The sequence below is a fragment of the Aspergillus niger genome (genome assembly GCF_000002855.4).
Source record: "Aspergillus niger supercontig An08".
Classification (NCBI taxonomy): Eukaryota; Fungi; Ascomycota; class Eurotiomycetes; order Eurotiales; family Aspergillaceae; genus Aspergillus; species Aspergillus niger.
The window spans coordinates 942,836-967,162 of NT_166524.1; the positions used below are offsets into that span (position 1 = coordinate 942,836).

Below are 24,327 nucleotides of genomic sequence, written 5' to 3' on the forward strand. Positions count from 1 at the left end.
TTGTTCTTCTGCTTCCGCTTCTGCTTCATATTTTTTGTCATCATCTCTTCTGCTTCCATCATCATCCTCCAGACCGCTTCAACTCAACCTGCAACAAACCCCCTCCTCCTCCCCCATTATCTGACGCCAATCTCCCCCCGGTCGCTGGGCGACCGCCACTTCCTACTGCTCTCCGCTATCAACGATACTGTGCCCTCCTCTCCCCTCCGGTTCCGAGCGCCCTTCATGTTGTTGCGACCGTCCCGACACTCTTGTCTATACCCCGGGGTCAATTGGTCTTTCTAAGCGCTAGGATTTCCCTCTTCTTCCCGCCGGCATCGTTAGGCTAGTCCGTGGCAGCCCGTCTTCCTCTCCCTCCCTCCCTACCTCCCATCTACCTCCCTCTCTCTCTCCCTCTCCCTCTCCCTCCTCCTCCTCCCTTACCCTCCTCCCCAACCTCCTTCGTCCGATTCTGGTGGCCAGGCCAGAATGTGGCTCTACCGTGGCGTTCAGTCCGCTGTATTCTACTACGCCACTTGCACCCCCTGTGCCAACTCCCTAGACCGCCACAAGCGCAAGAAAGAAGCCGTTCGATCGCAACGTGAAAAGGATAAGATAGATGCTACCGTCACCGACCAGCCGAGGCCGTTAGCGCAACCCACCGCCTTTAGTACCAACCCAGGATGGGCCGAGGAAATCGCTCTCGGTCCTGGTCCTCCCGCTAGACGAGGTGGTCACCGGAACGCGCATCGTCGAACCGACTCTTGGAATACCGGAATATCGGCGGACTCTACACAGGATGTGAGCCGCGGAGGCAACTCGGCGAACAAGAAGGATAAGAGCAGTTTGAAGCATCCGCTGGGCGATCGGTGGAGCCGCATGCGAAATCAGCGCGAGGATGAGCCATTATGGGGTCAGGATGTGGAGGTCAAGGGTTCCTCCGTCGGACTCTCGGGTCGCGGTAAAGCAGATGCGGGCTCCTCCAGCAAGTACTATATTGCTCGTGTGCCCCCGGTCAACGACCTTCATCCTCCCATCGTCAGCGGACCCAAGAGCCGCGCCGAAACACGATGGATGCTACAACCCCCACCCAGTGCTCGCGTGATGGCTGGCAAAGAGCGTTCGGGGGATACTGTCCGCAGCAATAACACTAGTGGACAACGCGTAGACGGTGACCGAAATGTCAAGCCCGTCACTCCTGCCCAGCAGCTCCCTCCTATAGCCACCCAACCCGCCGAAAAGAAGAACGCCCCTAAGCCTTCCCCGCTTCGCATGGCCCCCGACGGCTGGTACGATCCGCGAGCCGTGGACGACGACTCGGAAGGGGACGACGAATTCTCTCCGCCCTCATCGCCCAGAATGATGTTCGGGCGTGATGAGACCAACTTCGTAATATCCCCGTCGTTCCGCTCGCGCTCTGATTCATGTTCCACTCTGTCATCGCCCGGTGATACCGAGGTGGAGTCTCCGCGAGTCTCCTTGCATCAGCCCGGGACCCCGACGTCACGGCCTGTCTCCAAAGCAACTCAAGATAGCGGTAAACATTTCCCTCCAACGATCTCACAAGCCCTATCTACCTTGCAACGTGACAACAACAAGGTTCAATTGTTGCATTTGGAAATCAATGACTCGCCTGACGATATCGGATTAGGTCATCTTGAACGTCTCCGACCTTGGCGTTGGAGTATGGATATATGACCCTAAAGATCCGTCCGCCTATTCGCATATCGCCCAGGTCACTTGTCTGAGGGCGTGTCATATTCCCACCGTTTGCGTGCATGGTTGAGTCATGGAAGCCTGCTTTGCTCTTTTTTTTCTTTCTTCTTCTCGTGTTGCTCCTTGGGTAGCAGAAATACCCCCTTTCTGTTGGATTCCTTTTCTGTTGGTTTGTTTTTGTGTATGTTTCGGCGTTGGCAGCAGCTAAAAAGCGTTCCGTTTTGATGCCCCTTGACCCATTCTATGGCAGATATTTTCTCGTTGCATCATACTGAACAGCATGGGAGTTCCCTAAACGTGTGTATGCATGGCTGGGCCAGCAAACACATCCTCCTTCATCCACTCCCTCCTACATCGGGCCATGAAAGACTGTTCACATCATCATCCAACTGAAACACTATCCTTTTGCTGCATTCCGCATTCCGCATCATCGCCATTATTGCTTGGTTCTGACAATTGTGTCCGTGTGCATGTTCCTGATTCCTCTGCGCAGAGTACTATCCCTAGTCTGATTGTTTTTTCCTTTTCCTATATATTTGCTTGCTTTTGCTCTGAGCCTAGTTGTCCTGTCTGTCGTCTACTTGCTCTCTCTCTCTCTCTCTCTCTCACGTTCACTCTTGCCCTTCATTCGCTCTCTTTTTCTCCGACCTTACCTTTTTACCCTTCATGTATACTACTTTGTTTTAATACATATACTTAGATCGTTACTACAGTTTATGACTCTTCCTGTTTTCTCACGGCGTAGCGCAGCCCATAATACCAATGTATGTAGTACAAGATATATTCTATACACTGTAGAAGTAGTAGTGAGTATATCGATATCTAAACAAAATACCCAATCAGGAAAGAAGTATGTCAATCCTGAATCAGTCATAGATGCTAAGTAATTACCCAAAACAGAAGGAACGTGTTCAGATCAGTCAACGTACTCCACATCCATACTTACACATCCGCTACTTATCTACAATACATACTAGTTACAGCTGATATATATGTCACGCTACTATGATCTACCTACTAGTAAGTAACAGACCACTGAACTGGAGGGGAGGATTTTCACACAGTAATAGTAGAAAGCCCTACTAGTACTAATAATGTAATTAAAATGACCATTGCCCCCGAACTATGCATTCTCCATTCCAGAATATACATACCATTGTGGGGATAATGAACAATCCAGGTCAAGACAAGCAGTGAGGCATGCATTTCCCTATTAAGAGGTTGGTAACGAAAAATAAAAAAAACACATTTTTTAGGGATGATGATGAAATGATGATGCTATGATTTTTTGACTCGGATATGTTCGTAGTAGTTGTGTTGCTTTGCTTATAACATAGTGGTATGACTGGACAATAGATGGTTTCTCTGGCCCAAAAAGATAAAATGGAAAAAAAGCACGAGAGGAAGATGGAGAGAAAAAAGTAAAACAAAGGTTTCATATATTGGGGTCCTTTCCCATGGCCCGGGAATATCATATCACATGCCCAGCACTCAAAGGTTATGTATGGTGTTTGTTTTCCTTAGTAGACCTTCTTCTTCTCGTCCATACTCAATTGGCCGGGACCCATGTTGACCAGGAGGAGAAGACCTCCGCTGTAGTGAGCGCATATTGTTAGCTAGAGTTGCTTTGCAATTCTTGGGGATATGGTGAACTTCAGGGCTGCTTACACAATGGACAGGATCTGGAAGAAGTCGTACTTGGCGAAGTCCTTGTGAGGGTGGTGGGGGTGAAGCTAAATTAGAGTCAGTTACTGCGCAGCGCAAAGTTTCTTGTCATGGGGCAAACATACAGTCCAGAAGTTGTTGACCAGGACGTTGAACACACTCAACAACACAACCAGCATGATCGCACTCCACTTGGCCTTGAATCCAACAATGACCATGACACACGCGACGAAGCCGAACAGGCTGACAATAATGCGCCAGAGACTCCACTGGCCGGAGAAGACGAATCCGATGAAGAGGAAGATCAGCAGCACACGACCAGCGAACTGGACGTACATCTTGCGGTCCTTCTCATCGAGCTGGGGAAGACCGGCGGGGACGAACTTCTTGCGCACCCACGAGTCAGAGAGAACCATGAGCAAGCCACCGACAACACTCAGGTTGCGGAGGAAGAAGTTGAGGTCGAAGATCAATCCGTAACCGAGACCCTGAACGATGACGACAGCCAAGAGACCGCCAACGGCGTACTCCGTGTGTCTACGAGCAATGACCATGAACGAGCAAGCCGCCATTGCGATCATGTTGACGATAAGGAAGGTATGCGTGATTCCCCAGGGAACTGTTATGCGACGAAGCCCAAGTTAGAGTCGATCTGCGATCCGGCCCCACGGCGGGTGAGACCGGATATAGGAGGGACGGGACCAAAGCCATGCTTACTCTTCCGGTAATCACGAAGGTACAGGAGCTGATCGTTCCATTGGGTAATCATGCGTAGACTGTCCTCAATGAAGGTGACAACGATCAGAAAGCGACCAATGGCTGGCAGATACCTGAACAGCGAAGAAGCCACGGTGTCAGTGACAAGTCCTTTTCCCGCATGCGAGCAATCGAAGGTGCCTCCTTCAGCACGGAGGCTGAACCAGAGTAATGAGAGTCAGAAGTGTCTGAGGGCTCACATACGGCTTGACAGGGTCGGACATGGTGTCCAGCCAGTCCTCAATTTTGCTCGTCTGTTCGCGAACAGCATCCAGGGGACTCGGATCGCTCGTAGCCTCTACACGACCAGGACCCCCAAAGGGGTTCTGGTGGCCGAAATTGTAGCCTGCAGTGCCACGGATTTGTGCCATGGCGAGAATGGATATAGATGAAGGATAGGAGAGAGAAGCGACCGCGAAAAGTGGGAGAGGGACGAATTGAACCCTCCGCAACTAGGCCGAATAAGGGACAACAAACAAGGGTCGGGCGGGAGCCGAGAGGTTAGGTGGCAAGCTTAAGGTCTCGCAGCAGGGAATAGTGGCAGGATGGGTGGCAGAGCAACCGAATTGCCTGAAAGTCAAAGAGTAAATTATAAGAAGGGAAAGAGGAAGAGGAAGAGGCAGCAGAAGAAGAAGAGCGAGGCTCACAGAAGAGGAGTTGAAGATGGATGATTGCAGCACCTCCGCGGTGATGGAGAGGAAGGCCCGTGACTGCCGTTCAGGCCACGATGACCGGAACTCGACACTAAGCCGGGAGAGGCATGGTGCGGTCCCCAGCCCGGGAGGTTCGACCCTGGCCCGTGACGCCATGATCTCCCTAACACTAAAGTAGTTCCCTCTTTTGCTTCTTCATGCCTGCTGGCTACTGCAGACAGATCTGCCCGGCACCCGGAGATCTCTCCTCATTCTTCACCGAGACCCTTCTCCCTCACTCACAGCTTGAAGCTTACAGCTCGCTCTAGTTGGCCTCCTCTTCTCACCCTCCGTTATCGAGGGCTTACACCCCCTCCCAAATGACCATAACCCATGCAGCGGAGTCCGGTCGGACATAGCCCCCCCACAGTCCAACAGGGACCGAATTTTAAGTCGTTCGGCGCAGGATCCGGCGTCTGAAACCCGATCATTATGAAACAGGAACCATCCAACCTGGCACACTCAACCCGGGCAGAAAGGAGCATCAGGCCTAAAAAAAGATCTGGCGAGGATCCTTGCGAAATAAAGGAGCATTGAATTGTAGTCAGCTACTTAATTTATGGTGTTTAGAGAGAATTAAACCCCCACAACTACAGCATCAAGAAGCAAAAAAAAAGGTTAAAATAGAAACACATAAGATGCCAGGTGGCCCTCCATAAGGGAAAAAAAGAAACCATCCACGCTTGCACTGATATCACATCCACAGCCATCCATGCTATTTTCGCCAACGCGGTCGCCATGCCGCTCGCGTACTAAAAAGGTATTTTGGAATAGTAGGTAAGACACATCAGGAAATGTTGGCAAGTATGGCCAATTTAGAGGCGACCCAAACTTGCCATCTGTCAGTCCCATAAAAGGAGGGAACCCCAGAGTGCATGGGCCGAGTACAGTGCCGGGCTGCAAAAGGGGCAAGCCTCCGAGCCAATAAGCAACATCACAATATTTAAGGGAGAAAAAACATAGAAAGGCGAAAAAATAAGGAGAATCCAAGACTAAAATAATAATAAGAATAAGATGAACCGAGCATAACGATGAAATAATACATGAGATCTCTTTTTTTTGTTTGTTGGGGGGTTTTGCGTGTTTCTTCGGTCAAGTCGTTGCGTTTCTGCCACCGCTGAATCTCACGGTCAGATCTGAGCAACTCGCCAGAATACATGGTACGTTTTTGGTATAATGGAGTGCCCCAAACGCCAAAGCCATGAGTAATAAATACAGTTCAGGATATACGGGTGTCCTGAATCAATCATAGACAAGCATGCCTCTCGGGGCTAGCTTCGGTGCCGTCTGATCTATGGAGGGTTTAAGCAGCCCAGTCGGAGTCCAGAGGGTGGCCCTTGACATCCGAGCGAAGGATATCGGGAAGGTAGGTGGGCGTCACCTTCACCTTGGGCTGCTCAACAGGAGTGGGGGCAGCAGCAACAGGAGCGGGCTGGCTTTCAGGAGCGCTAGCCTCGCTCTCGTCAGTCTTACCTCCCTTCTTCTTGGTCTTCTTGCTGGACACGGTGGTCCACTGGTCCTGGACGCCAAGAATGCGCATCTGCTCCTCCTCGGAAGGAAGACCGGAGTCCCATTCCTTCTTGGGGGCAGCCTGAGCGACGGGAGTCTCCGACTCGAAGGTGTCCAACAATTCCACCTTCTGGGTCGGGGCCGCCTTGGGGGTGCCGTTGGTGACTGCGGGAGCAGCCTTGGTCTGCCAGGCGTTGGTCGGGGGAGGAGACGGCTTGATACCCGCCTCACGGCGTTCAGCTTCGCGAGCCATGTGGAGCTGCTTCTCGAGCAATTTACGTCTCTGCTCCTCGGCCTCCTGGACCTGCTGCTTGCGGGCCTCGTTCTTCAAACGCTGCTGACGCTGCTTCTTGGTCTCCACCTGCTTGAAGGACTGGGGCTTCTGCTTCTTGGGGGCATCCGAGGACACAGCACCGGTGACACGGAGAACCGATGCGCCCGGAGCGGGCTCTTCAAGCATATCCGAAACGTATCCAGCGGAACCAGTAGTGGCGTTCACCATGGGAGAGCCAGCGGGAGAGAGGTCATCATCGGCATCGGCTCCGGTAGTAGACGAGGTGCGAGTAGAGACACGGGAGGCAGAGCGCTCGCCGTTCTCAACCTGAGCGGCCTTGGTCTTCTTCTTCTTCTGAGACTTGCTACCACCAGCGCTGGCGCTGCCGCTAGACTGCACGGGAGTTCCGTTCTTCACGGCGGCAAAACGCTTTGCCATTTCCTTCTTGTCGATCTCCTCATCCGCCTCATCAGACTTCGAAACAGCAGGCTGGACTGCGGGCTTCTCCTCAACCGACTTGCTAGGGGCAGGTGTAGGTTCCGGGGACTTCTTGGTCTTGCGCTTAGGCTTCTTTGCGGCCGGCGCGGGCTCCGTCTTCTCTACGACGGGCTTTATAGGGGTCTTATGCTTGGGGTTCGGGCCATTGTAGTACCAGCCCAGGCCACCTGCCACGACGAGCAGGAGAGCCCAACTGATGTAAGGGTTCATCATCGTTAAGAGCTATAACACGTTATAATGGTCAGTCTGCGCATCACGGAATATTAGGGAGGTGGTGCTGGGCCCAAAACATACATTTAAAATAAAACTTGACGGACGTAGCAAATATCGTTATAATGTCTCAAATATAAAAGACGACTTCAATCGATGACAGAAGGTCTTGAAGTTGTCTAATAGCCAGGGGCGTGACGACACTCGGCGAGAAAGGAGAAGAAAAAAGAATAAGGAGATCCAACGAGGATGTCCAGAAACGCGGGAGAAAAAGAAAATACAAGGGGAAAAGAAAAAAGAAGTATAGAGCAAGCTTCCGCAGATCCTCTTCTTAACCTCTAATCATCGAGTCGTCGAGACACAGAGGGTGGTTGGAAGACAAGGGGAAAGGGCAGGCCAGTCGCGCAGAAAGGCCAGATTGCCTCGTGGATCTCGGATGCTAATACCACTTGAGCTGTAAGTCTAGTCGCGATGAAGCCAGAAGACGAAAGAAAAGCTACCGCTCTGCAATGCAGTCGATAGCTTGCAGGCAATTGAGCGCGTAGCCTATGACCTCAGTGTCGGGAGTTGGTCTAAAGGTTCCGACTGCGCTTTGCGGCGAAGAGAAAGGTGGTACTGGTAGCGAGAGTCGGGATGAGGTAAGGGAATAACGGATACCTGGAATCACCGAGCGGTCATCGAGGCACCCGTCAACCAGAGAATTGGGGGTTTGGTGACGCTAGGTGGGTAAGGACGAAGGAAGATAGGAGGAAGGTGAGAAAGAGGAAGGGTTGGGAGAGAAAGAGAAGAAAGGAGGAGGGCGGAAGTGGAAGAGGACACGGTCTGGAGAAAGATGAAGGGGTTGTCATGAACTACTACCTTCTTAGTGTCCGTCCGTGAATAATAAATTACAGCGGGAAGAGGAGGAGACGGTGATGGCCGTGGTGGTGGTACTGTATCTACGCAGTATCGCAGTCACTGCGAGGGAGGTCAGAGCTCGTAATGGTAATACTGGCTGCCTGTTTGACTTGAGAGATCCACTGGAGATCAACATCACGATTGATAGTGAATCTCTCATTCAGGATCGTTGGAATGAGTCAACAGGTTTCCCCGGTAGTTTCTTTTCACTGCATAGTTGGTATCTTTTTGATGAGTTAAATCAAGTCAGGGGCTGACATGCTTGTGGCGCATTTCAAGATCTAACAAGGCACCATCGCCTCGTATCAACCTGACTGTCATTGGACTTAAGGCGGTCTTTGTCTTTTGTCACTTCATGACAGTTATTACACCGGATACAAGTGTACCGCCCGTGAGGCCTCGCTGACCATTCATATTAATGGAAACAGCAAATGCTAGCTAGTTAATATTACTATCGTTGATCCAACGGTTATTAGGCTCACTATAGGTGTATATATGATATCAAATTAAGTGGAGGACACTATCCCAGCAGGGAGATTACGCGGGGGAAGATCTTCGACATCTTCAAAGCTGGTTCGACCATTGCACGCTGCAATGTCATGTCTTTCCCCTGTTCGACGGGCGTCTAGACGAGTCGACGGAAGATTCCGTCCTCGAATGAAGATTCCACGACCCCAGCTACTAGCTCAGCGGTAGTTGCTGATAGGTTTGCAAATAGTCCACCAGGTGGCAGAGCAATCGAATCACCAAACTAAGATGCGAGACTAGCCTGCAAACCAACTTTTATTTCGGGAGTATCGGCAGTTACAGTTACACTATGACAGGCACAGTAACGGGTGTACCTCGCCGTAACTTTACGGGGGTAATACCGGCTCCCGAACAGGCCACGTCTCGGGTTTCGCTCAGGCCCCGGAGGTCCTTCCGTAGTGCTCAGGGCAGCTTAATCTGGAGGGAGTATCAGAAATCAGAAAATAACATGTAGCCTAGTATATTCCTGTCCGTTCATAGTCTGTATTATTCAATAATGCAGGCTTATTGACCATTTAGACGCTTTCAGAAGCAGGGACATTAAAGGCATAGCATACAGAGCTCCAGACCCCTTGCAGAGTAACCACGAGGTCCAACAGAAATGTAACCGCAAACATAGCCATTTGATTGACAGGCGTGATAGAGAGTGAATGATGAATGATTGGCTGTCACAATCCAGGATCTCGATGTTCTGTGATAGTTACACATCAGTTACACAAACGCATTGCGCCTGACATCAATGCTGAGGGCAGATGATCCGAGCCCGTTACGGACTCCTCAGAGGTCTGTTCCAAAGTCCGACCATCTTGGAGAAAAGAAGCTCTAAAGAAGACTGTTTCGATGCTGCTACTAGCCTATCTAAGGAGATTAGTAACTATTCATACAACTCCTCATGCTTCGGGGATACCGATTTCGATCGATGTGCATGTCTCCCTTAATTACTTGGATACCCTTGCCCCGTGTCAGACCCACAGTATGTTAAAGCAAAGCACGAAGTAATGTATTCTCTCGATTATTCAGTAGATAGTCAACGATGTAGATAGTTATCTTGTTCAGTCGGCATGACTAATGGCATATCCGTCCGAGTGTCTATTTCTGCTCGGGGACTCGGACAGATAGCTGGAAGTGGAGAAGCCATGATAACGCCGGCCAAGACCATCCCACTTTCCCCTCCATCGCCCGAAACCCGCGTCATCGCAGATTTTCCCGCCAGAATCGACTTTGTTTGTATCACAGAAACAATATACTTGATTGGATAGAGGCAGACTTGGGCACGCAAGCTGAAGCTGTAGCAATGGCACCGAAAAAGATCATCATCGATACCGATCCCGTATGTTATTTCTTCGGTTCCATGATCCCATCCAAGCTCCACTTCCGCTCTCCAGGATGCTTGCTACAACCTGTGCTGATATTCCAGACAGGGTATCGATGACATTCTTGCCCTTCTTTTGGCATTTTCCGCCGAGCCTGAGGATGTTGAAGTTCTCCTAATTTCCCTTACATTCGGTAACATCGAGGTGAAAAGGTAAGCTAGCGCTGTCCGCTGCTTGATAGTACGGCCCTATACTCACACAGATAGCTGCCTGCGCAATGTCGTCTCCATGTTCCACATCCTTGAGCGGGAGATGAAATGGCGTCGAGAGCAAGGTCGGCCAGAAGGGTTTGGTACTCTCCGCGCTTCTCCTCCAATCGTTGCTGTGGGTGCAGAGAATCCTTTGGAGGGTCAAACGATGCTCGCAGATTACTTCCGTGAGTTTCAGGAATGGCAAGTTTTGCTAATCAACCCGCCATGCTGACCCTTCTGTAGACGGTACGGACGGGTTGGGAGGTATTCATGCCAGTGTACGTGAAGCAGGCAGAGCTACAATTTACAAAACTTGCAAGGCTGCTAACACACGGATCCTCAGCATCCCCACCTCACTCCAAAAGAAGCTTGGGAGCATCTCTTCGACCCTTCACCTGATTCCCGCGAGATCAAACCCGTCCCAGAGGGAGATCCAGCTCATCGCTCATTCATTCCTTCCAAGCGGCCCGCACACGAAGAGATTCTCCGTATCTTGAGCGAGAATGACCCTGACACCATCACTCTCGTGGCAGTTGGTCCCCTTACTAATCTTGCGTTGGCATCTGCTGCTGACCCGGAGACTTTCCTCCGAGTCAAAGAAGTAGTGGTGATGGGGGGAGCAATCAACAAACCTGGAAACGTGCGCATTGGCCTGAACCCAACTCCGTCTGGGGATTGAAGAGTCATGAGATGCTGACAGCTTCTAGGTTACCCCAGCTGCAGAGTTCAACGCATACGCTGACGCAGTTGCTGCAGCAAGAGTCTATGCTCTCACGTCGCCTTCTCCCAGAAGCACTCTGCCGCCCGCGACGAGTCTCCCCGAATACCCTCCGAGCCTTAGCAAGCAGCTCACTCTTCGCACGTTTCCCCTTGATATTACGCTGAGACATGGTGTGACGCAAGGCCAGTTCCGGCAAATCATTACGCCGCTTCTGGAGGGTGGATCACCTTTGGCTGAATGGGTGGCTGCCTTTATGGCCCATACTTTCCGTACGCTGGAAAGACTACATCCCGGGCACGTGGGCGATGCCGCGGACCTTAGTCTGCACGACCCTGTATGTGTTTGGTATGCTATGACCGCTGAAGATGGAGGGTGGAAGCCTTCAGCGACGTCACCAGAAGACATTCGCATTGAGACTACTGGCCAGTGGACGCGGGGCTTGTGCGTTGTCGACCGACGAAACCGGCATCGCATCGAGGCCGATGAAGAGAGCGCAAATGATCACGGCCTGTGGCTAAGCCTGAGGGCTGGGAACCGCGTGTGGAGAATGGATAGCTCCCCTGTGGAAGATACCTTTGGTGAGGTACTCCTCCAAAGACTGTTCACTTGAGGTGGTGCCGCATAAGAGGAAAATACGCACACCACCTAGCCTTCATTGCGGTGCACCGTGATTGGCTAGTCTAGCCGCTTCATGTCCCATCGATGTCCGAGTTTTACTATATCAGTAGAGCGGAAATATATCCTGTAACTAGCGTAGTCGGTTGGACTCCAAAGCTGTTGAGGAGTAAGCCAAGGTGACGGACCTTTTGTCTGGTACCAACCAGTACGCACCAGGCTGATCTAGAGTTAACCATTCCATGTCTATGGGTGACCAAGTACTTATCTCCACGTACGCCAGTATCTAGCCAAGAAACAACCGTGTAGTGGGGTGTTACCTCAGCCGTTGCACCAAGCGGCCATCTAATTGTACTAAAGCGCTTCGGATTATCCCATCTTAAATACGAAGCAGCACACAAGTCGGGGGTGGAGAATTGCGGCACGGAGAGCATCGCATTGCCCGATAGCTACGATTGACCAGAACCAATCGAATAGCAACAGAGAAGATTGGCTTACCGTGGCAAGCGACAATCTTGCCAGAGACAACAGATGCAGTGCGGGGCATGTGCTTGCGTGTGGTAGTTCTGCCCCGCTATTGGAAAGTGAGAGCTTGCAAGAGGTATTTTCAGAATGCCAGAACGATACCAAAAGTGAATATGTTGGCGTTGATGACCAATGGAGAAGACGGTATGGTTGGTTGGTAATAATGGAGCAACTGGGGCGTGTCTCGGGCGCTTGGCCCAGCTGAGCATGACGAGTATGATGCGGAGAGTTCCCGGGCAGCAGAGACGACCTGCCTGTCCGGATACGAAAGGGGAATGTACCGGAGAAGGGACATGCACATGCGACCCCGTGTGGCAGGAGGGTCCACTGGTTGGGAGGACGGCTTGCACGTGCTCCAATGCCCCCTCTGGACGAGAACGTCGCCAGGCTTCAACAAGCGGCCGAGGCGAGATCATGACCATTTGAATCCCGAGACGAATGCTCAGGCTTTGCGGGTCCGGAATATTAGACAGATCCACTTTATGGACACCTTTACTCCTTGACGATTGTGAGTAAAGTCGATGAGGATCCATGGTGTGGTTGGTATTTCCTTTCCTCCACTTCCCCTCGCTTCACCTGCCTGGGTCCTGTCACGTTGATGAAACCCGAGCATAGTTTGAAGGGCGAGAGAGATACTTCGGGGAGTTATGAAACCGAAGAATCTGGCTGTCACTCCGACTAGTATCAATGGAAAAGGATCCGGGGTCAGTCGGGTGGCGACGCAAGTCTCTGCGCTCTTTAAATGGCACCAATTAGCGTGTCGTTTGTGTGGGCGTGGTCCATTCCGCAATATTATCTAGATGGTAGTCAGGCTTAAAGGAGTAGGGGATCTGAACCCCATCTTTAGTAGTTTGGCAAGTGCAGGTCAGAATCGGAAGCAGCTTGGTATCTAGTACCTAGGAGGTATCACTCCGGCACCCGGGGCTTGTGGGGATTTCCGATTGCAAGAAGAAAGAGAGCTTAGTAGTAATAGTATGCAAGTAGACTAGATAGACGATAATGTGATTAGTCCACAGTAGACTGGTTAGGAGGAGTACCTCGAGTACCTACTTTACTAGGGGAAAGAGAGGACTCGAACAGTAAGGGACGTGAGCCGGCAGCTCGTACAACCCATAAGAACTCTGGACCGAAGCACGAGCCCCAAAAGCGTCGGCGGTTTGGCCCCAGGCAACCGGTCTCGTGCCCCCATCCGCCGATGCTGTTGGGCCAATGACGGGCCTGCAAGCTACCGCGTGGGCTTCTTTAAGCACGCGACACTTGGAATTGCCCTCCGCTTCGGGGTGGCCAGTCCCAGGCCCATCCACGGTTAGAGTACCAAATGAGTACCTGCTACTCTTACTCTAATAGAGTGGTAACATCATCCCCTATAGTGAAATGGGTGTGTGTGCATGCTGGCTGCAGCAACCAGCCACTACTACTACTGCTACTACTAGATAGGTAATGAGCAAGCTTCCCGAAAATCCAGAATTCAAAGCCAATCGCCCCCTCACCCCCCGTCGATCATCCCGATTAGAATTTGGGAAAAGTAACCACTACTTTTAGTCACTACTTACACCGTAGAAGTACCTGTTCTTATCGCAATCCCACTTTCCCCCCCGACCTATTACCTCCGTTCAAACTATTAACTACCTCGTTGTGTCGCCTCTCCCCTCCCTATCCATCCATATAAACTTACCCAGGTACCAACACTTTCGGCACGGCGTTTGGCCGTGCGTCTTTCTTTGTGCAGGAGCCCCAACTCTCCGTCACCAGCTGTTCACTTCTGGTCACATTGCTTTTTCCTAAATTCAATAACCGTTTCTGCGTCCTGCCCATCCAACTATCTCTTCCCTTTACCTCTCCTCTCTTGTCCTATCCTATCCCAGTTGTCCCCCCTATATTCTTCATCTTTCACGGCTTCCGACTGTACGACACTCAACGGGTTGTCATCCAACGCTGCTCCACCATTGGCCCAATCTTACTTTCTTGACTGGACCATCCATCCTATTAGCCCGTCTAATGAGACAGTAATCATCGGGTTGGCATCAAGCGTTTCACACCCACAGAGACCATGTCACGCTCTCGTCTGCCACCGACCCCTGCCATGTCGGGCGAGTTCATAGTCAAAGACAATGCATCGGTGGATGCGTCGGATCCATTTGCACTGCCTCCAGCGGCCATTAGTCCATCCAAGATGCAAGCTGCTAGCAGGAGACCATCCAAAACTGATCCATCCGCTTCCTTCCCAGCATCTCCAGCATCGCCGGATCTCGCACTGGGTATCATGGCGAATTCCCCGCGTCAGACTGGTGTCAAGAGACCTCTCGAAGACTTTAACCTTCCACCGCCCCCCACACGCACTCGCAAAATCATTCAGATGAAGCCCAAGACCCAAAGCCCACCAAAGCCGACCGCACCAGCCAGCAAAGCCTCTGCAAAAGATAATGGCAAGACACCAGCAAACAATGGAGCCTCAGCCAACTCCAAGAAGAAACAACCCAGCGCAACTAGTGCAGCGGGCCGAAAAATTGCTAGGAAAACAGCTCACAGCCTGATCGAACGGCGGCGGAGATCTAAAATGAATGAAGAATTTGGAACTCTGAAAGACATGATCCCGGCGTGCAAAGGACAGGACATGCATAAGCTCGCCATTTTACAGGTTTGTCCCGACTTCAATCTTCGACGACCCCTGTCCTTGAGCCGGTCGCTAACCGTTCCCGATGGCCTAGGCAAGCATTGATTACGTCAATTACCTAGAACAATGTATACTCGATCTGAAAACTGCCGGTAATCGACACGCAATGGCCTCGCCGCGAATGCCTCCCGCTCCTCCTTCACCAACATCTCCGGAGGCTCTGGCAGAAGAATCGGGCCTGTCCTCGGCTTCCGTGTCTCCGGAACTACCTCCAACTGATGCTGCGGCGGATGCAATCTCCCCGGCGTTCTCTCCCCGAAGTGGTGGTCCTATCGGGACGGCGCCCGATTTTGCGTCCTCCATCACGCCAAGCCCGGCACTGGGTCCAACCCACCCATCCGACAATCCGTCGCGTTCTGAGCGTAGCTCATGGGCTGTGTCTTCTTCCAGCACCTCCCCAGTAATGCAATCTCGGTATTCCATCGCATCTTCTGCCGATGTGGACCACGAAGCATCCGCAGCCCTACTAATGCTGAACCGGGACTGCCGGGGCTCTGTCGGCTCGGTCCACGACGTGCCCACCAATTCCCTCACCCGGCATGGGAATCCCCACACCCAGGACCCACAAAGGAAGATCGGGATGAGCGTTAAAGACTTGCTTATTTCCTAAGGGTCCTGGTGGCCGGCTTGGCGCTCTCTATCTTCCTTTTGGAGTCCTTTTATGATGTACCAGGTGTAAGTCACGGGGATAAATTGGCGTGCGGGATATTGATATCATGAACTAGTAATGAAGGGTTCGGACGGCGCTTGCTTTTTGCTTTTCATGGTTATTCTTAGCAGTTCAGGTGGTTCTTTTCAGGTATGTGGGCAGGTCCAATGCGAGTTAACGGTTATGGTTATGTTTCGAGCGCGGCTTTGGTTATGAAAGATGCCATTTGAGCTCGTCCGATAATGTTTCAAGGGCGGATTGTTTTTGCACGTCTGTCATGTCAGGTAGAATCTAGAAGAGCTTCTTGGTCACAAAATACATGAATAATCTTACCAGAAGAACCCGCGGCGAGGCTACGCAACTGAGCCCATACTCACATTCCAACCCACATTACTCACTCAGGCTCATGAAAGACCTTCACAAATTCAAATAAAATAGCATCACAACGCCAAACACTACCCCATCCATCCTCATACGGTCGTCCTAATAAGGTTTAACATACTTCCCCATGACAGTCCTTCTGCTTACTATACTTACAGCACCTGTCCACAACGACACTTAGAGCCCCGCCCAGCCAAGCACGAGCCAAGCAACAATGTCGTACTTTTTTGTTCCTCTTTCCTCTCTCTCGGCCTACTCTCAGGCCCCTATCAAGTACCTAGAGAACCATCTAGAAATCTTAATCCACGACAATCACTTGACCAACATCTACCCGCACAACCGTGCGCTTAGAGCATACGATAAGTGGATGTAGTGGTGTTGGTAGCAATGACGACGATCCCGTCCAGAACAGTGCCGCACATCCGACATCTCCAAAGTGACTGACAAAGAAATATTTTAGGTACGGTGATTTCTCGGCCTTTCCCAAACTGGACAGATGCGTGTAATAGTATTGTGTCTAGACGCGGCTATCGGTATTAAGTGGTTACCCCGCACGCAACTTAAGAATCCGGCTTCTTTGGTGCTTCTAGGCGGGTTCCATTCTATCACTTTGATTTAATTCTCTTTCAGCTGTCGGGGGGTTAGTGGAATGTAGTGGTTGTGCAGAGAGGAATTCGGCCAGGTGAGGCGATTGGTGTGATGAAGATGATTGAAGAATGTCTGTGTTTGCTTTTTTGAGCCTGGGATGTCGTCCACACCACAGCAACTACTAACTTTCTGGTAAAAAGAAAAGGGGAATAGATACTCCGCGGAATTCCATTGAAGCTTTCGCTTCTGTCAAACGGACGAGCCTCTTCCCACCCCACTTTCTTGGAGGGCACCCGTTCCACTACACAAGCATTTGGAGGCGATGTAGTTCAAGCATACTCGCTTTCTGCCAAGCCCCAAGACATGCATGAATCCTGAAGGATTGCTGGTGCGGAGTAGTATCTAGGGGTAAAGGGGCGGGGATGTGGGAGACTGTGGCAAGAGTACCCATCAACATTAATCGGTGAGGCAGTCAATGACAGCGGAATATTATGTGCAGGGCATGATACATGAAAAAGAAGTGAAGCAGCTAGTGTAGGTACGGCACATTTCATGGATAGGCACTGCTTTTCTTTTTTGGGGGGGGGCTCATACACGTAGTAGGAATGTTCGCACAGCCTCTATGGCCAAGATGAAAGGCAATGCAGATTAACCCTTAACTCTGTGGATGTGCTTGGGTTTGGGGGAGAAGATCTACAAGTGGCAGATCCACCACCATCCACTTTGGGTAGAATAGTACTGGGTCGGGTGCAAACTAGCCAAGTTTCTAATGACGTTGCTCGGACTAACTTTTTGGGTTTCTCTTTCTTTTGGCGGTGTCGTTCGCAAAGAAACTTGGGTAGAGTATCACGACCGTACGAGATTCGATTCGGACTGATTTGCAATCTGCCTGAGTTGCAGATCAGTGCAGTGGCGCTCTCCCGGATTCCTTGCGAAATCCTGTCCGAGTACTAGTACCGTCGAGGCGGAAAGAAAAGAAAAAAGGCAGCCCTCATTCACGTTCAGACAGGCTCAGGCTAGTGCGAGTTAGTGCACTCCACGGATGCCCCCGCACTGCAGTGCCGCGCTATCCACGTCTGCCCCGGTGACCCTTTCCCGTGGGCCCTTGATAGTAGTTAGTAGGGCTGCAAACTATATATTCCCTCATTATGCCACAGCCTCTCTCCCCTTCCCACCCCCCCGCCGTCTTGCACACCCACGCACCACTCGTCATTTGATGGCACCAACATTATCACCCTTCGGCGGCTTTGAAATCTTACCATGTCCAACAAGTTTCGTTCCTTGCAGCGAAAGAAGAACGCCCGGTCCCTCGTCTCCGAGGACCCATGGAAGGTCGACACGCCCTTCGGACCGCCCCGAATCCCACATTTTCCAGGCCGGGGCATGCGACGCCTTCGCAGTACGCTTCAAAAACTATCGCCGTCTGCACGCGCTGAGAGAGAACTTCTTAGACAAAAGAACAGATACAAGATCCCCTTGACTGAGAGGAATGTCGATGCTCTGGTCACGGAGCAGCTGTTCACCGATGCTTGTTATCCCGACAAACATAGCAGAGAGTTGCAGATCTCTGCATGGCTGGAGCGACTGTCCTACTGAGACGCGCTATCCTTACGTACCTCCTCCGGTGCCTCCTTCTGCGGGGAATATCATCGAACACCGACACTTCCTTGCGCACTGACCTTCCCGCTTCTTCTCACATCCCGAATGAATACGTTCGATATCAGTTTCAAGGGATCAAGCTCGTGTACCAGTTGTTCAGTTCTCTGCCTCAGCACTCTGGCCGACCGATACATTTGGAATTTGTTGTTCACTCGCCATGAGGGTTTGTGCTTGGCATAACGGTTGATCCACTCGATGGCGCAGCCATGCATGCAGGTGTCGGCGCTAGAGGCAAGACACTTGGACATGGGGCAGCGTACGCTTTGCTTCCTCTTGTAAAGCAAATTAAGAAACCGTGTTTCAACAAGTAACGCCCGGGTGGTCTAGTGGTATGATTCTCGCTTAGGGATACAAACCCAAGCATATCTGCGAGAGGTCCCGCGTTCGATCCGCGGCTCGGGCCGTTTCACTTTTTGTTTTTCATTATTGACTATCCTCATCATGATGATGACGATGGTCAATTCTTTTTTGCTTAAGAGCTCTCTCTGCTTAAGGGCCCCTTTTTGCAGATCTACGGCTTAATGGATGGTTGATCCATCGGTTGCTTCCACCTATTATAACTCGATTCGTCTGTATAGCATGGTGCCTGGAGCGATGGTGTGCTTTTTAGAGGTGTCCTTTCGTTTGTTGCTAGAATGTTATAATAGTACTTCTTGGTTGTCATCCTTGACAGGTGTCTGAAATTAAAATAGTACGGAGCTTGCGACAGTGAGGCTCTGTCAGGCAATGAATGTCTGCCACTAATCTAATGATGCCTCCACTACTGCATGGGCATACATTTAGTCGTAAACTAGTGGTGTGCGCACCTGTGAGCATCATGTCGCAAGAATATACATACTATATATATCAGCTCTATAACCAACGAACCAACCCACAATCCACTGCCACGCAATCCAACCTAATAAATACTACCAGCAACTGCAATTGCGCCTCCATGTCCCTGCAAGGCTAACGAACAGGGGTTCATTCTTTAGCCGCGCGGTGATGGATGAGGGGTAAACTAGCGAAGCAGCTGAGGGGAAGAAAGAGAACATCTAACCGCCCAGCTCAACAACAACTCCACCATTTCTCCAACTCTCACCACCAAGTCTCCGGACCAAGACATCCAGCTGTATATATAATGGTCCAACCAAAGAAAGTCGCCATAATCGGCAAGTAACCCCTCACCTTACAATCCAAGATCCCCCCATCTAACAAACCAGCACAGGCGCCGGCCCCTCGGGACTAGTAACAGCCAAAACCCTCCTGCACAGCTTCCCCGAGGGCACCTTCATTCCCAGTGTATTCGAGAAAAACAGCCGAATTGGGGGTCTCTGGCCCACAGCGGTTGACCATGGTGCTGAGAGACGGCTCAACCCGTGGATACGGACGAACTTGAGTCGGTTCACGGTGGCTTTCTCGGATTTGGCGTGGGAATCTGTGATTGGGGAGGGGGAGCTGTCGATGTTCCCGCAGGCGAGACAGGTGGGGCAGTATTTGGAGAAATATACGAATTTGTATATTCCCAAGGGGGTCTTGAGGCTGGGTAAGGAGGTTGTGAAGACGGTTCGTGAGACGGATGGGTTGAGGGCTAGGTGGACGGTGCAGTGGACTTCGAGAAGGTGTGTCTTTATCTATTTATCGTCCAGGTGATGCTGGATACCGTCCACGGGGCTGGCTAATTGGCTCACAGCATAGATGCAAATGGCATTGAGTGCAACGGGCCTGAGATGGAATCGGAGGAGTTCGACTATCTGGTGGTCACGTCTGGATACTTTGCCAAAGCTCACTTCCCCGATATACCTGGTTTGGCTGGGGTCGCTGATAGGGTTGTCCACAGCTCTGAAGTGCAGACTATAGACGATGTGCAGCAGCTGCTGGAGAGGACTGGGTCCTCGGGTGGCAAGCTGGTCGTTATTGGGGGCAGTATGTCCGGAGTAGAAGCTGCTTCGACAGTGGCGCTTCATCTATCTACGATGGATTACAAGCCCCCAGTGATACAATCCGGACGTGACTATGAAGTCCATCACATATCCTCGAGGCCCTTCTGGACAATACCCACCCACCTTCCCCACGATGGCTTCCAGGATAATACCAAGACGCAGAACATGCAATTCCTACCCCTTGACCTCGTCTTCTACGATCTTGCCCGACGCCCTCCCGGCCCAGTCGAATACGGACTCGGACCGCTCTCCACAGAACGCATACGCAAAACAAATGAATACTTCCGCTCCCTCCTCGGCGCCGAGTACGTAAAAATCGGCAGCTTTGGAATCGGCAACAACGAGAGCGAAGATTCGCAGCCATCATGGATCGGCATAGGAGACGACTATGCCGAATACGTCCGCTCGGGCTTCATCAAGCCCACCATCGGCCGAGTATCCAGCATCAACAGCCCATCAACACTCACCGTCACTTTACCCAACGGCACCCAAGAAACCATATCCGACATCACCGCCATAATAACAGCCACCGGCTACACCCCCTTCTCATCCCTCAGCTTCCTCCCCTCTCCCATCCTCTCCACCCTCGAATACTCCACCAGTCGACCCCTTCATCCCCCTCATCCTGGACGGCAAAGGCACCTCACACGCCGAAATCCCCGACCTCGGCTTCGTCGGCTTCTACCGCGGACCCTACTGGGGCGCAATGGAAATGCAAGCCCGCAGTCTCGCAAACACATGGGTCAAAGACCTCTCCTTCACAGGCCCCTACTTCACCAACGAAGAACTCACTCAAAAGACCAACGAACGCGACCTCCTTCGCACTCTCCGCACTACAACCCTCCCCCGCAGCCAATTCCCAATGGGCGACTACGTAGGTCTCATGGAGACCCTAGCCCGCGAGCTCAACATCCCTCGAGCCCCTATCCCCACCACTGCTCAACCCCATACCCAAAGCCATGACAAAACCAACCACGGCCCCGTCCTCCCCTCCCGCTACATCCCCACCCCCTTCCTCACCCCAACCCCATCAGACCGCCTCTCCACCCTCATCGACCGCGAAAGCACCAACACCCTCAAATCCCTCCAACGAACCATCACCCCCAGCCCGACAAACTACAACCTAGGCATGGGAATGGCCATCTTCCGCGCCCTCCATGGACAATGGACCTACACTCGCACAGTCACTCACATCTTACCCTCACCGTCACCGTCAACATCTCTCCCAACACCGACCCGCTCATCCCAACTCTCGCAAATCTCAGGAACAGCTACCTTCCATCCTCGTCGTACATCTAGTATCTGGTACGAGAAGGAGTATGTATATGAAGAACTTTACACCAACAACGATACCAACACCGAGAATAACCATAATACTATTGTCGATGATGGGGATAAATCGACCAGAAAACGCTACATATACCGTCTCACAGAAGGAACCTGGAGCAAGAAGAACGGCCAAATCCTCATTTGGAACGTGGACATTGATCCTTTCCACGCGGGGAAGTTCTCGCATGGGATGTTTGTGGGGTTGGCGGAGAAAGTAACGACCCCTGTTGATGGTGACGATGAGGGAATAGAGGAATCAAGGTATGTGGTTCGGGCTGCGGCGGGGGCGATACCGATGGATCGGGAGAAAGAGAGGGATCCGAAGTATGAGTATGTGTTTCGGATGGAGGGGGTGTCGATTTTGGAGTGGGAGTGTGTTATTAGGGAGAATGTGGTTGGTGGTGATGGTGTTGAGGGTGGGGGTGGGGGGTTGGTTACGAGGACAGTTTATAGGCGGTGATGTCCTTTATTTCCTTACATACATACATATTATATGTATATATTGCTTTCTACTACTAGGGATGGGGGTGGAGTTTGGTGCTTAATATACTATGTGAAGGGCGGATGGATGGTATATAGTTTGAATTGTTCACGAGTCCACCAATGCCACATGGCTTACATCATTATCATAATTTAGACAACACTTAGGTCCATCAACGTCGTGCATCCTCAACTGTGACAGCAGTAGGCTTCTCCAACCCCGTATCCTGGTGCGTCACGCGCATTTGCTTCTCGCCAGAGAAGAGGTCTTCACCCTGCGTGACGTGGTTGGCTCCGCCGAAGAGGGCATCAATTTCCTCCAGCGGCACTTGCTTGGTCTCAGGGATGAAGAAGAACACGAATAGAGCGAGGAGGAAGCAGATGCCTGCGAACATGTAGAAGGCGTAAAAGCCGCAGTTGTTGAGGAAGGTCGGGAAGAATTGCTGCACGATGGCGTTGGCCACGTTCTGGGTCTGGGTTGCCATACCCACGGCTTGGGCGCGGACGTTCATTGAGAACACCTCGGATGTCCAAATCCAAATGGTAGCGCCCCAGGAGGGTTTGTCTATTAAGATCTGATTAGTAAGGGATTCAAAGACGTTTGTCGGTGAAACTCACAGAAGAAGATGAATAAGAAAAGTAAGAACACGATCGATATGCCGACTGGTTCTGTCTTTGCTCCACCTGGTGATGGTGTTTCTGTCTCTACAGCCGCAACGATAATCATGCAAATGCCCATACCGATACCACCAACGATCAGAAGGAACTTGCGTCCGAACCGATCGATGATCCAGATGGCGTTCAGAGTGAAAATGATACCAAAGGTGGCATTGAGAGCATTGATGAGAGCAATCTGGTTAGCACTTTTGAAAACTTTCTCGTAGATCTTCGTCGAGTACGTGTTGAGGGTGCCCTGTCCACTGACTTGCTGTCCAGCGTTGATGACAAGAGCTAGGTACATGCGCTTGCGGAGGGACTTATCCTTCCACAGCGCAGCGTAACTGCCAGAAATGGCTTCCTTTTCATACTCGATGGCCTCGCGGATTCTGAGCAGCTCGTCTTCAACCTCGTCTTCGGTTGCTCGGACTCTGCGCAGCGCCCTGCGGGCCTTTTCGACGTTGTTGCCACGTTGGATGTACCTGTGCAGAGGTTAAGAGGAGTACATAACGCGGGTTCACGATAGCACTTACCATCGCGGCGAACCGGGAATGGTAGGTAAGATGAAAAGAATGATCACGGGCACCAAGAGTTGGAAGATGACAACCATTCTCCAATCCCACTCGCCCAAGTGTGTGGAGTGCTTGGTGCACGCGTAGTTCACCCAGAAGCAGATGAAGGAGCCAACGGAGTAGAACATTTGCCAAAAGGTCATGATCTTTCCACGAATCTCCGGAGGTGCTAGTTCACCGATATAGATGGGACCCGCAGCTGATCAATAAAGCGTTAGTAAGAACTTTGAGCCAAAAAGACCGATGGCAGACTTACTCAGTGCAATACCCTGGCCAATACCAATGATACACCGTCCGGCAAGGAAGCATGCAATGTTGCCACGAGGCGCAAAGCACTGCATAAATGTAGCAGCGATGACCAAGATGCACCCGGTCGCCATTCCAATCTTGCGACCCAGAAAGTCGGCTATGGGACCACCCATGAAGAAACCGCCGACAATTGCACCCACGGTGTAGGCCGTGTTGACACCTCCGATCATATTCTCGTCAGGGTCATTGAAGTAGGCAACCCAGTTGTCCGAGCCTTGAACGGAATTATAGACGGACGCATCATAGCCGTATAAGACCATGCATGCTGCTGCGACGAGGGAGATGAACCTAACAGATTGTTAGTATAGTGACCCTTTCTAAAGGCCAGCGTGGCATGCGTACCAGTTGTAGGCTCGTTTCGATTTGAAAGGATTGACTTCGAAATCGTAATCAAACATTGTGGCAATATAGGCCGTAAGCGACCTGAATACGCCTTGATAGCAAATAGAGGTGGTTCCCAGGTGGGTGGTCAGCAGCCTATACAGCTGCACCGTCTAGTCAAGGCTATCCAAGAAGAACAAGGGGGGGTTGGTTTATGTACAAAAAGAAAAAAGGTGGGAAAGGACTGCGTCCTGCGGCCCTAGGTATATATATCCGACCTGGTAGAGGCGCGCCGGCCATGCAGCTAGATAAGCTACCATGCCGCGTGCCAGCAGCCAGGTGGCAAGCGCTATATCAAGCCATAGGGCGCTATAGCACCGGTTCCAGGACTGGTGTGGACGCTAACGCGGAGGCATTCCTGGGGAGCTGGGCTATCAGAGGTCCTAGCATCCAAGGATCAGAAAGTGAGTAGGGCACGGCATTCGACCATTCGACTCCAGGATTTTGTCGGTGGTGGGGTATCCGGGGTGGGCCACACGGGGAAAGCTTTGAGTGCCATCCCCAGACTCCCCCAGAACATGCCATTGTTGGGGTGGTCGTAATGTGGAGAAATCCGGGGTCGAGATTCGAGGAAATT

General features: G+C 51.5%; 9 protein-coding genes and 1 non-coding gene across 10 annotated transcripts; 6 read left to right on the forward strand and 4 right to left on the reverse strand.

Moving 5' to 3' along the window:
* Positions 1–468: 468 nt before the first annotated feature.
* Positions 469–1,677, forward strand: An08g03950 (uncharacterized protein; the record flags this gene model as incomplete). Its single annotated transcript, XM_001392475.3, has 1 exon — positions 469–1,677. The coding sequence occupies one exon, from the start codon at positions 469–471 to the stop codon at positions 1,675–1,677; it is 1,209 nt and encodes a 402-aa protein (XP_001392512.1).
* A 1,538-nt stretch (positions 1,678–3,215) lies between these two features.
* An08g03960 (uncharacterized protein) lies at positions 3,216–4,340 on the reverse strand (the record flags this gene model as incomplete). Its single annotated transcript, XM_001392476.3, has 5 exons — positions 3,216–3,288; positions 3,364–3,428; positions 3,486–3,979; positions 4,078–4,190; positions 4,321–4,340. The coding sequence occupies 5 exons, from the start codon at positions 4,338–4,340 to the stop codon at positions 3,216–3,218; spliced, it is 765 nt and encodes a 254-aa protein (XP_001392513.3).
* A 1,771-nt stretch (positions 4,341–6,111) lies between these two features.
* Positions 6,112–7,302, reverse strand: An08g03970 (uncharacterized protein; the record flags this gene model as incomplete). The annotated part of the gene is made up of 1 exon (XM_001392477.1): positions 6,112–7,302. One exon carries the CDS (start codon positions 7,300–7,302, stop codon positions 6,112–6,114), a length of 1,191 nt encoding a protein of 396 aa, XP_001392514.1.
* A 2,716-nt stretch (positions 7,303–10,018) lies between these two features.
* Positions 10,019–11,619, forward strand: An08g03980 (uncharacterized protein; the record flags this gene model as incomplete). The annotated part of the gene is made up of 6 exons (XM_001392478.3): positions 10,019–10,054; positions 10,146–10,249; positions 10,304–10,473; positions 10,532–10,566; positions 10,632–10,928; positions 10,996–11,619. The coding sequence occupies 6 exons, from the start codon at positions 10,019–10,021 to the stop codon at positions 11,617–11,619; spliced, it is 1,266 nt and encodes a 421-aa protein (XP_001392515.1).
* Positions 11,620–11,684: 65 nt separating this feature from the next.
* An08g03990 (hypothetical protein) lies at positions 11,685–12,682 on the reverse strand (the record flags this gene model as incomplete). Its single annotated transcript, XM_059748976.1, has 4 exons — positions 11,685–11,751; positions 11,841–12,073; positions 12,123–12,198; positions 12,252–12,682. The coding sequence occupies 4 exons, from the start codon at positions 12,680–12,682 to the stop codon at positions 11,685–11,687; spliced, it is 807 nt and encodes a 268-aa protein (XP_059601171.1).
* A 1,517-nt stretch (positions 12,683–14,199) lies between these two features.
* On the forward strand, positions 14,200–15,433 carry An08g04000 (uncharacterized protein; the record flags this gene model as incomplete). The annotated part of the gene is made up of 2 exons (XM_001392480.3): positions 14,200–14,787; positions 14,858–15,433. 2 exons carry the CDS (start codon positions 14,200–14,202, stop codon positions 15,431–15,433), a joined length of 1,164 nt encoding a protein of 387 aa, XP_001392517.1.
* Positions 15,434–17,701: 2,268 nt separating this feature from the next.
* On the forward strand, positions 17,702–18,037 carry An08g04015 (hypothetical protein; the record flags this gene model as incomplete). The annotated part of the gene is made up of 1 exon (XM_001392481.1): positions 17,702–18,037. One exon carries the CDS (start codon positions 17,702–17,704, stop codon positions 18,035–18,037), a length of 336 nt encoding a protein of 111 aa, XP_001392518.1.
* A 375-nt stretch (positions 18,038–18,412) lies between these two features.
* On the forward strand, positions 18,413–18,503 carry tRNA-Pro (AGG). Its single transcript has one exon. It is a non-coding gene; the product is annotated as a tRNA-Pro (tRNA).
* A 717-nt stretch (positions 18,504–19,220) lies between these two features.
* An08g04030 (uncharacterized protein) lies at positions 19,221–21,811 on the forward strand (the record flags this gene model as incomplete). The annotated part of the gene is made up of 4 exons (XM_059748977.1): positions 19,221–19,255; positions 19,354–19,701; positions 19,773–20,457; positions 20,549–21,811. 4 exons carry the CDS (start codon positions 19,221–19,223, stop codon positions 21,809–21,811), a joined length of 2,331 nt encoding a protein of 776 aa, XP_059601172.1.
* A 193-nt stretch (positions 21,812–22,004) lies between these two features.
* On the reverse strand, positions 22,005–23,767 carry An08g04040 (uncharacterized protein; the record flags this gene model as incomplete). Its single annotated transcript, XM_001392483.3, has 5 exons — positions 22,005–22,396; positions 22,450–22,970; positions 23,022–23,259; positions 23,317–23,657; positions 23,712–23,767. 5 exons carry the CDS (start codon positions 23,765–23,767, stop codon positions 22,005–22,007), a joined length of 1,548 nt encoding a protein of 515 aa, XP_001392520.1.
* Between the last annotated feature and the right edge of the window lie 560 nt (positions 23,768–24,327).